This window comes from Centroberyx gerrardi, chromosome 7 (genome assembly GCF_048128805.1).
Source record: "Centroberyx gerrardi isolate f3 chromosome 7, fCenGer3.hap1.cur.20231027, whole genome shotgun sequence".
Lineage (NCBI taxonomy): Eukaryota > Metazoa > Chordata > Actinopteri > Beryciformes > Berycidae > Centroberyx > Centroberyx gerrardi.
Genome location: NC_136003.1, coordinates 3,575,476 through 3,587,446, shown reverse-complemented (window position 1 = coordinate 3,587,446; position 11,971 = coordinate 3,575,476). Strand labels below are relative to the sequence as shown.

Here is an 11,971-nt window from a genome sequence, read left to right as displayed (position 1 = left end):
AACATCAACAACTATATTTATTCCTTTAAATGTACCCTTTCCCCTTATTTCCTGCTCTCTTTTTAAATTGCAACATTTTAAGTGGCTTGTGAAAAGTGCTGTACAAATAAAGTTAAATTGAACAGAAAAACTATTTAGGATATTCCTTTCTCTCTCTTGTTTATGAATTATGTTTTGTAATGTAACAACTACTATCTGCTCAAAGATTTACATTAATTATCATTAAAACCACAAAGATGGGAACATTGTCATTTCCATTTTTATTTAAGCATTTTTTTGTTGTTCTATATTAACAATCACAATTACTGGAATTATTAGGATCATTAATGAAATTGCATCAAGTGACAGATTGTACACAATATAAGTAGCAATAACATTGCAAATTCACACTTCCAGTATGTAGTACTACATCATTATATTCCAGATTCAGATCATATTCCAAACATAACATAAAAACAGACAATTGTAATCTCATTAAAATATCAGCTTCAGGCGATGCCTGTGGTGGCAGAAATTGTGGAATTACTGCTGGACTCTTCTTGACTAAGGCTATTTCCTGAAGCGTGTTGCTTAATTTGACGTATTCCTCTATAGGCGACAGAAAATTCTCTGCGGTACACTTTGCAGTTTGTCTTGGATTCGGCTTCACATTCCCAGTGATATTTTTACAATCTGTTGCGTTTGACAGTAGGGCTTAAAGACGGATGTGTGTGTACAATAAGGACACACACAGAAAGCACATTGAGGAAGAGAGAGAGAGCTGCCTGCCAGCTGCAGCTTTTCCCATCAAATTTGTCCTGTAGTCGTGTTTTACAATTAAACTGTTCAACTTATTATTCATAATTGTGCTATTCTCACTTTCATCACTTAAGTAGGAAAATACAGAACACATTGCATTCTGTATTCACTCATTAAGGAACGCAACATATTATTCTTCATTAAGGAACAATTCCATATTATAGGTGCCGTGGGACAGGACAGCATCTGTACTGTCTGTTTATTTGTTTCTGTACGAACAAGTAACGCAATTCAAAGTGAGTCCTCTTTCTGTTCTGGTTGAGGCTCTATCTTTGTGCCGTAAGGCAATCTTGTACATTTCACACCAAATCATATATCCTGGGACAAATAGAATAAACACATAGAGAGAAACACACAGAATTAACCAATTTACAAAGCAATTATCTCATTTTTCTACAGCTATTGTACTATGCTATCAAAATTACATATTATACAGTTTTCAAAACAAAGAACATATATCGTTTTTTTGAGTAATAGAAGGTACAAAAGTGAAAAGAAAGGACACATTTGATGAGTATTTTGTACTAAATGAACATACAATTAATGTTTTTTTCCAAAATGTTCTGTGCCCCCCAATGTATTTTTTTCAAAAATGACAAGTTTTAGCCTTTTAATTTGAAGCCAAAATTACCTTCAAATTATCCTGGCTTTCTGTGGCTGCTGACTGCGTTCCTGCTGGAGGCACTATGAGGCAGCTGTTCACTAATTGATATGGAAATGTCATAAATGGCTCTTGTTGATAACCCCTACCTTATACAATTCCACACACACTAGTGGATGTCAGCAGTTACAAAGGTAATGTGACGTTACACGTCAATAGATAATTGCAACACAGCAACTGATTTATGCTGGTTTGATATCAGGTAAAACCGTAGCAGTGTGGACTATCTGTAGTAATGGTGACTTTCCTTGGCCAGGAAAGTCACAGTAGTTACTGCAAATTACTTTACTGTCTCTGATGAACAATGAAACAAAAACATGATTTACTCTTCACAGTTCTCTACTCACTCTCTACTACAAGTAAAATGTCTTTTTAATAACCCCCACCCCCTAGAGGACCACAGTGGATATTAGCTTTATTGTGTGTTATCCTTGATGATTTTGTTAAACTGTATGTGAATTTATTTTCTGTCTGAATCCTATTCTTGTACTAGTTTTTAAGATTCATTGAATAAATTCAATCAGTTGATGTAAATGTAGTGATATTTTTTACTTTTTTTTTTGTTGCATTTTGCCTTTATTGGATAGGTCATAGTAGGGCGAGACAGGAAAGATTGGGAGAGAGAGAGAGAGGGGGATGAACCAAGGACGTGGCTGTTACATGATATGCACCTTAACCAACTGAGCCACAAGGATGCCCCAAATTTATTGAAATTGACAATATTATAATTAATGGTGTTATTAAGTATCAGTCCATTATACTAAAATGATCAAACTGACAGTAGTAGTATTATTATTATTTGTGGTATAACTTGATGAAATTTGAATGATTGAATATCAAGTACAATATTTGAATATATCTTAAGACAAACCCCTCCCCTATTACGTTGCCACAATGTGCAGACTTCCATATGACAATGTTACCAAGTGACGTCATTCATTTTCACGTTTTTTGTGGCGATGTAAGTTGTAACCGCCACAACAAAGCTTTGGTCATCTGATTACATTGTCACAATGTTATGGTGATGTAATTTGGTTAGGTGGGAGTCAATCAAAGGTGCATGTAAACTGTTTCACCAGAGTAAGACCTTAACCGAGGCCTGCCTCACGAAGCGAGTTCAACATAGTCAGGCTATCTTTGCGTTAGCTGGCTTCACAAAACCTAACATCCCTGATAACCAGTCTCACATAGCTGGTTATTAACTGGCTCTGTCAACCCAGGATTTACCTATCCAGCTATGAGGCATTCACATGAAAGAGGCGGGGCTTGAAACAAATAGCCAATCACATGGAACATGGACAGACCCAGAGCAGCGTATTTAATATGGGATAAGATTAAACTATTGATCACCATAGGGAAATTAGGTCATTGCAGTGCCAAAAGTAGTATGATTCAGCAGGGAAAAGGAAATATCATATAAGCACACAACTACAATATAAAAAGAAGCAATAAAAATGGTAGAAAATAATAAAATAATAAAACAATAAAAACAATATACTATAAATAATTGTGGGATTATGTAAACATATGCTACGGACAATTTCAACATATTAAGTAGACTGTAAAAGTGGGTATGAGAAAGAAATGGATAACATTTGTGTCCTCTCAAGAAGAACAAACTGATATAATGAATAAATATGAGCAATACAAAAAAATAATAACAGTGATGTAATGTAACAGTGTTGCTACTGTCAAGGCTAGAGAGAATTACTGGAGGAAAATTGCAAATGGTGTAAATGTGTAAATTCTTATCACTGTAGTATTCATTCTTCTCATTGATACAATATTGTGCCATCACATTGAGGCTGTGAAAAGATTTCATATTCACAAAGTTCGCCTCATGTTGCCCAGGGCTGTGGTGATGGAATATGAGTGCAGTGTATTGCATTAATCACTGTGAATAGAATGAAAGAATGAAAGAAAGAATGAAAGAATTTCAGCTCACTTAATATGCAACAATAGGCCTAAATTTCATTCACTGATGATAACTGTGGTCAACTAATGTAAGCTACCAGCTACTTGTTAGAAGCCCTCTCTCAATCACCTGGAAATGCTACAAACATTTATTATCTGATGTCGCCTAATAATTATTATATCTCTGATATAATAAATCATCAGTGAAACCAAAGTGGTTCTACCAGTCTAAACACAGCTGCCTTGCAAACAGCTCTTCTTGCTATCTGTTAATTCAGTAGTTCTATTACTTGTCACTTTCATTTGAATGCAATGTTTTTGTTCATATGAGGATCCTGTAAGAACAGGCCCTTTTCACAAACATGGCTGCTGTACTTCCACAGGGTATAGATCGGTTCTCACGATTGCCAGCAATGTTAAAAAGCCAACTTTCTGTCACCCATAACTCTGTCTGTGATCACTTATTTTGTGTTTCAACATAATATATAACACAATACAGGCATTGTCACTGACATATCTTTCTGTTTCTGTTGTCAGACAACTGCGCAACTATAAAAAAAGAAGTGATTAGATCGAGGGTCACAAAATGCTAACAGTACAGAAATTACCATTAGCCAGTTAGCACTTTGTGACCCTCGATCACAGTTACTTGTGCAGTCGTTTGACAACAGAAACAGAAAGATATGTCAGTGACAACACCTGTATTGTGTTATACATTATGTTGAAACACAAAATAAGTGATCACCGACAGAAAGTTGGCTTTTTAACATAGCCACCTTCATGAGACCGAAAAGCCAGGGTTAAGCCCAAAGTTAGCTCGCTAACCCACTAAACTCACTCCATGAGACAGGTATGACCAAAAACAGGGTTACTCCTTGCAAGTAAACGTAGCCAGCGACTCCCTTGATAGACTATGCGGTTCTCTCTGTTGTGTGATGACTCGGCAGGCCAGGAGGAAGGCGATGGATGTGATCAGCTCGGAGGCAGAGGAGATCCAGGCCAGCGTCAGCGACCAGCCAAACAAGATTCGCAGGCCCTCCAGAGACTTAGGATCCAGCATGCACATCAGCTCCCTGAAGGCCACTGCCGAGTAAGCCACGTACACACTTGCTCCTGTCAGTGATATCAAAGCTGAGAGAGGGAGAGATGGGAATGATGTTGAGAAGAGAGAGAAAGACAGGACACGTGTGACAGTGACAAGTGTTCACTCGATACAGCAAAGCACATTCTATAAAAATGAATCCAGGCAGTGATGTCAACACCCTCAAAAAGCCTGCAAATAGGAGGCCAGTGATCATTAAATGAAAACTCCCCACAAATCACACTTCTATCACATAAACGAACACAAACAAAGCAGATTCTGATAATATATTTTAAAAAAATTGTCATTATTTTAATTTTTTTGAAGTGAATTGCTTTCTTTATGTTATTAAAGTGTGTGAAGTGTAACTTGCAACCAAATTTTGATGTTACACATGTTGGTTTAATAACATAAAGAAAGCGATTCACTTCAAAAAAATTCTGCAGAATTTTATATATTGTCAGAATCTGCTTTGTTCACATTAGTTTATGTGCTAGAAGTGTGGGCGCAAACTTGTTGCTATCAGCCAAAAGTGGTCGTATGGGCATATAAATTTACCAAGCCAGCCAACTACTTTGTGAACATTGGGGACATGTTGCCTCAATGTTGTGTATGGAGGCTGCTGTCTTCTACAGAGGATAGGATGCATTTGTATCATTGTTGAATGCAAAATGGTGGCTCTAGAAAGAAGCCCTTCCTTTTCAATCCTGAGGCACTGCAAGCAAAACCTGTGTTTACCGTGGATGTTTTCGATATCTGGAAAATTTTCGGTAACGCTTTATATTACAGCCCGCTAATTACGGTGTAAGTAGTTTGTAATTACGGGGTACTAATAAAATAACAATGCTGATCCACTAAAGCTTTGCGCCACTGCAAATCGCATTGCGGGTGCTAAAACCTTGTTATCTGATCTACTAAGACACAGGGGATTTGCGCTACCAATGATGGGTTGATCTGGGTGCGTTGTTTTTTTGCGCTTTGGTCTAATTGCATATGCATTTGTGGATGTTCCAAGGCTGAGGCGCAAAATAAAGGGAGGGATTTATGGAAATTGGCAGTGGACGTGATTTATCAAGAGGCGGTGGCCGTTATCATCTGTTGTTTGCGCACGGAATTTAAGACCTAGGAAAAGCATGTCTTATCATTTTCTCCACCGAGAGTGTCTCTGGAACTGGCTCCAAGATCAAAGTGACACAGGGGTTTGATCGGTTCTCACCATTGCCAGCAATGTTAAAAAGCCAACTTTCTGTCGCTCATAACTCTGTCTATTTTGTGTTTCAACATAATGTATAACACAATACAGGTGTTGTCACTCTGGAACTGGCTCCAAGATCAAAGTGACAAAGTCATCTACATGGCATAACATGCGGTCATTAGATTGCATGCCTATTACTATTCCAATTAGGCTTAAACGAGTATGCTGACTGAAACATCCACCATTTAAGCCTCGTTATCAGAGTAGCAGAATGCGTACTCAATATTCAGACTATTACCTAAATATACAAAAAGGAAAAGTTTCATGCTCTTCTCTGTCTTACTGACACTCATTATCAGCTAATGTCTCAGCGGCATAGTCTTGATGAAAACAATGCAGCTAAAACATTTGTGCATAATAATTGTCACAACAATGGAGATATGTGTCTGCGGCTCCTCCAGCTATTACCTTCACAAAGTCTCCATCCCTCCCACACTGGCACCTCAGTCAGGCTGTCCTGTACTTGCTCCTCCAAGAGAGTTAAGGCTCATCTTTAGAGGAGCTGCCATCGTGCAGAGGCTTTATTTGTGGCAAGTGTTTTGTTTCATCGTCATTCATTGTCGTTCCAGAGTGACTTTTTACGCGCTGTTAAAACTGGAGCCACTGGTTCGTTACGTTGCTGCAAATGGGCTATTGTGCGCATTGGTTGGCCCTTATATTTGTGCAGTCGCAATTCTAACTAATTATCTGCACCTCTGCTCATTTGCGTGCCCTAGTTTAGTAAATACCTTGCGCTGGCGGTACCAATTTCACCCGCAATTGCTTTTGAGCTGCGCCTGCAATTGCGACATGTTAGTAGATCCGGGCCTTAGTGTTTTAGGATGGATATTCCCTTTAAGGTCATTGCGTCATGATGCGCCAAAATATCCATTCCTTTGTCTGCAACACTCCACGTCAGATAAGCCACAAAACAGAGTGAGAGAGAGAAAACAGATTTAGTTGTTTGTTAGGCATTCATCATCATTTTATCCGTTTATTGGGTGAGTACTAAATACATCTTAGGAATTATGTACTTTTATGTACTTGTTTGTTTTGTTCGCTTTTATCATGTGAATGCAAGCAGCAACCATTGTCCAAGACAAACTTCCATCGGGGCAATAGAGTTATATCGTATCGTATCTTACCATTTTCAAGTGAGTTCATCAATGTGGCCACTTAACTGGATCAGGATGCAGACTCAAATAGTGGTTAAATGGATCCAGCCAATGAGCCTGTGATGACTTTTCACAATCAGCAGGAAAGCATGTTGATTGGCAAAATACTTGCAGTAGCATTTTATTTACCGCACTACCAGCAGCTTAACAGGGACATACAGATCTTGTGCTGACACATTACCACTTGCTACTCAGCAATGCCAGAAATGCAGAATAAATGGGAACCAGAGGCCAGTTAATTAATGTGTGTCCCTGGGCCATGTGGCTTGCTGTCTGCAGACTGTGACTAGCCAAGTTGACTTAGGGCACTACTTCAGCATTATTGATCACTACCTTTTTTTTTTTTTTTCTTGTTCTGCTGTGTGTTATTTTGTCTGCTGCCAGCCTGCTGCCACTCCATCACTGTGTCTTGTGACTCACACTTTTTGGGCCTATTGCCTCATATGACACCTTCATTCTCCAGCACCCTCACCAAAAGTGAAAGGAGGCAAAATACTTCCTTTTCCCTGCTGGAAAAATGGCAAGCTGGTATAAGATACCTGTAGAAGACTAAGCTGGTTGCTGGTGATTTTAGCTGATCTGAGATGTGAATGGACGTTTTGGAGCTGGATGAGCTGGTCAACAAGCTTGGCCAAACTGTTAACAAGTTACTGAGGTGGATAGTGGATCATTTATATATTCGTCCGGTGGAACTTCTGTTGGTATCCAGAATGTGCTTGTAGAAATGCAGCTGTTGTGTTGGGGTTTTATCTCACGTTTAGTAGTGAAAAATTCATCATAGATTTAAATATTATTATCCATTCCCTTTCTTTTTTCTCTTTTCAACATCACCTCTTATTTGTTAGTGTGCATGTACAGCAGCCAAATTTGTATGTATGGGTAGTTTATACAATCTATGGTATACACACTAGTCGTGGGTCGTTCGCAAACAAATATCTCTTTTTGAACAGCTCTCTTTGGAGAATGTAGGGAACTGATTCTTTTCAGTGAATGATCCATTTAGTTTGGCCGTTACCTATGCGACCAGACAGCAGTGGCAATGTAGGTGCTGCAGTTCCTGTAGCTGTGTTGGTTACCCACTTTGCCTGCCCCGCAGATGCCCATAATGTAACAAAATCAATTGTAATAATTGCCTTTTATCTGAACTGTGACTTTCTCCCCAAATAATTAGTTCCCTGCGGACATTCAAACCTCAACCCCAATGCATATTGGTATTCAATTCAAAAACTAGCTTTAAGCTATCCAAAAAATTAAAACAAATTCCACTGGACTTAAAATTGAAGAGCTGAAGTCATGCATGACTGCCATATGACCTCAATGACTCCAAGGTGTAAATCACCCACCCACATCATGCCGGCGAATTCCCCACCACCAGTCTCTCGGACGAGTGTCGAAACGTCTTCAACTCTTTTAAATCCAGTGGATTTAGGTTTTATTTTTGGGGCATCTTACTACCTGAATGACTAAAATGATCCTACACAGACATACAGCTTTAAGCTAGTTTTCACTTGTTTAGTTTAATGTTAGCAGTCGTTTGAGATACAGCTGCAAAGATTAGAAAAGTCAGTCATCTCTTGTCCTTGTATTTATCTCTCAGCTTACTTACATTAGTAATTTTCTCAGTTATCTCATTATCTCAGTGCTATGTCATAACCTCTACAGCACAGAACAGCATCCTTTGTTCACACTTGGAGAGACACTACCACTGTGGCAATTGGTTGATGAGCAAAATGGAATGCCAATATGCATTAGGGTTGAGGTTCGTGACTTGTTAGGGTGCAGATGTAGTGTATAACTTAATGTTCGGAATAGAAAGGAATATTTATGGTAGTATGTATTGTAAGTATTGTATGTATGTAAGTATGGTGCTGTATTGTGGTATTATGGTGCTGTAGATTTATGGCGGTATAGCATGATGTTTTCTATGGGACTCATTGGTATAGTGTATCATTCTGTTAAACTCTGAATTGGGCCTCTATGGGAATGCTCACCTTGGATTATGGCATAAGGGATAGTAACATTATATCCTGTGTATTGATAAATGCTTGAAAGTCAGCAGGGAACTAATTATTTGGGAAAAAAGTCCAAGTTCAGATGAAAGGGTAAAGGGCATCACATCATTTGAGTTTTCAAACATACCTACCATTGTAAGATTTTATGTCAGGGTGTTTCTTGTGTCATGACCAAGAATGGAATTGCTTAATGGATGGCAAAAAAAAAAAAGTGTCAAAACGGGGGAAAAAATCAGAAAAAATGTTTCTGCCTTGCTTATCGGCAGACAACAAACGTCAGAAAATATAACTTGAAACTTTTTTACTAACTGATAGGGCACTCTGGTGAATTTGGCATGTATATAATCCTCCAAACAACTTGCATTTTAATGCACCAGCCTGTATATGGGCCGGGGAAGTGGTGAAGTGTGAAAATCACGATTCTATCTCTATACACCATTTTATAATCCCAATTTTATAGCTACAACCATCCCTTCATTTGTAACAGGAGTGCATGCACTGAACCAGAAAATACACATAGACCCTTTAAGTTACTGTTTACAAATACTGTTACAAACACGTCCAAGTTTGAAGCAAACTTGTTTTAATGCTAAACCACAGTAGAAATGGAATTGCTAAATCTTTACCAGTACACAAATTTCTACCGGTGTACGGTTTATACCGATATACCACCCACCACTAGATTACAGCAATCTAATTACAACAAATAGTCACTGTAATCTGTTACAGTTACTGCAAAAACAGTGACCAGATAAAAGATTATTTTGAAAAAAAAACAACAACAAAAAAACAACCAGAGCCATGTTTGAAGAGAAAAGGGCATTTGAATTATGAGATGGACACTAACATAATTTTACACTAAATGAAATGGTTCATAATTGCTGTAGATGATGAGAAGAGCACTATTCAAGTTAGTCTGGAATTGTTGAACTGCATATTTTATGGATTTTGGTGAAAGTAATCAAAAGTAATCAGAATAGGAGTGTCTTGCGAGAGTTGTGGTCCTTACATCCCAGCAGGAGTAGAACAGCGGTCATCATCAGAAGCAGGTAGGCCCGAGCCAGCAGCCCCATGAAGCCCAGCATCCCTCCCACCACCATGATGATCACACTGAGAGGCAACAACACGCTGAATGTCCCCTGCATATCTAGCGCACAAACAAACACACACACACACACACACACACACACACAAATCAAAGTTATTTGAAAATTCATGCTGTAAAGTGGCTTGTACTGGTGATGGATAGTCTGTTAAACATGGTTAAAAGCCAATTTTATACACAATCATAATAATTTCAGGGAACAAATTCAAACCAAAACAAAACAGGAGAGAGGTGGAACAAATAAGGCTACGTTCACACTACAGGCCTTCATGTTCAATTCTGAATTGCTGCTCATATCTGATTTTTCATATCTATTCTAGGATGTAACCCATATCCTATACCAATATGAACTGACAGTAATGTCAACACAGACATGCATGCACAGAGTTACGGTATGTGCCTTCAAGTTCTGACTGAATGAGCCGTCTCACCAAATATGAATAAAGCTGTTATTTGGCGTTCTTTCCATTGTTGTGTCTTGTTATCATCCATGCTAATGCAATTTTCACCAAAATTACTGTAACTAAAGACACAACTTGTTCACAATGATTAGAAAACATCGGATCTGTGTCACATGTGAGAGAAAAAAAAACAGAATTGGGACACTTTCAGCTGCAGTGTGAACATAGAGGAGCACAGTACAGGGAAACTAAATGAACCATACTACATTGATACCATGGAAGGAAAAACAATGGTTGGCCCACTAATGATAAAAGTCACAATGAATAAAGTCAAACATAAAGGGCAACATAAATATCAGGACGAACTTTGACATGTCGCATTTTTGCCATTTATCATCTCAGTTCAATACAGATCATCAAAAAGTAAATCCAAAGAGAAAATTGTTTGAGCTTCCTCACTCACCTCGAAGTTGGCGTGAAATGTGAATGTGTGTATTCTTTTTCTCATCTTTTTCTCTACAATTACAGATTCCCCCCATGACTCTTGTTGCATGTGTTCATGGTAATTAAAATTCCAGTGTGTCAAACTCAAGGAAATATACTATTGACAAACTTTGTTGCCAATCTGCATTGATAACATTTATTAAACACCAGCAATACCAGACAACCTCTTTGGTGCCTCAACAGTCACTATTTCATTTCCTTTGCTACCAGGTCACAGATAAGTATCAAATCCATTAATTTTGTCCCTTTCAGTTCCTTCAATATTGTTGTTTCTTACTTGAAAGATTTCAGGTTTTCAGCAAGGAGTCTAATGATGATGACTAATGTATCCTTAATCTGTCCAAATGCTTTTGGCACAGTGAAATGAGTACTGAGATGCCTCCACAGCAGACACTGACAACAAATGATGACACCAGTCAGATTCCTCTGAGGATAGCAGTCTCAGTTCACAATTCAAACAACGCAATGTCCCCCAGTTTTTCAGTGTTGCTCTTATCTCCAAAAAAGATGAGGAATGAGACGTCTTTTAGCTGCCGTACACTGGCTTCCAGTTGAATTGGTCAGAATTGATTTACAGATTTCATTGATTATACTTTTAAAGCAATAAATGCCTTGGCCCCAGCTTAATCTAGGGAATTCTCTGTGTACAGAAGCATAGATGTAGTTATACACATAAAGCTGTTTTGACTGCTTCAAAGTTGAGATTAAATTGGATCCACCAATGTCAATTCTTGAACAAGATATTGGACCAACACCAGGTTAAAATAAGTCAGTATCAGAGAATTTTCCCTGAATCTGATACCAAGAGCCACATGTAATATGTCAGAGATCAAATAAATGATTCACGCATATAAAGGTCTTAGATTTCTCAGAGAAAAAATGGGATCATATGTCATTTTTTCATTTTTGTCTCATATCATTTTTGTCCAATGACCCCATATGGTCTAAGTCTATGCTGGATAATGGGTTGGTGTGGTACCAGTATTGGCCGATACTTAGTTTCTTCCATACAATCAGTATTGCCAGTGAAACAGTGGTATTGACGCATCCCTCAACCTGCTGCACACTTGCTATAAATATACCACC

General features: G+C 38.3%; 1 protein-coding gene across 1 annotated transcript in view; it reads right to left on the bottom strand.

The window, feature by feature from the left end:
- Window positions 1–4,241: 4,241 nt before the first annotated feature.
- Window positions 4,242–11,971, bottom strand: part of tmem114 (transmembrane protein 114) — a 48,811-nt gene continuing 41,081 nt past the window's right edge. The window contains exons 3-4 of the mRNA XM_071907198.2: window positions 9,885–10,022; window positions 4,242–4,504 (exon numbers count right to left, since the gene is read on the bottom strand). Of these exons, the coding sequence (XP_071763299.2) occupies window positions 4,242–4,504; window positions 9,885–10,022 (401 nt within the window). The remainder of the gene's footprint in view (window positions 4,505–9,884; window positions 10,023–11,971) is intronic.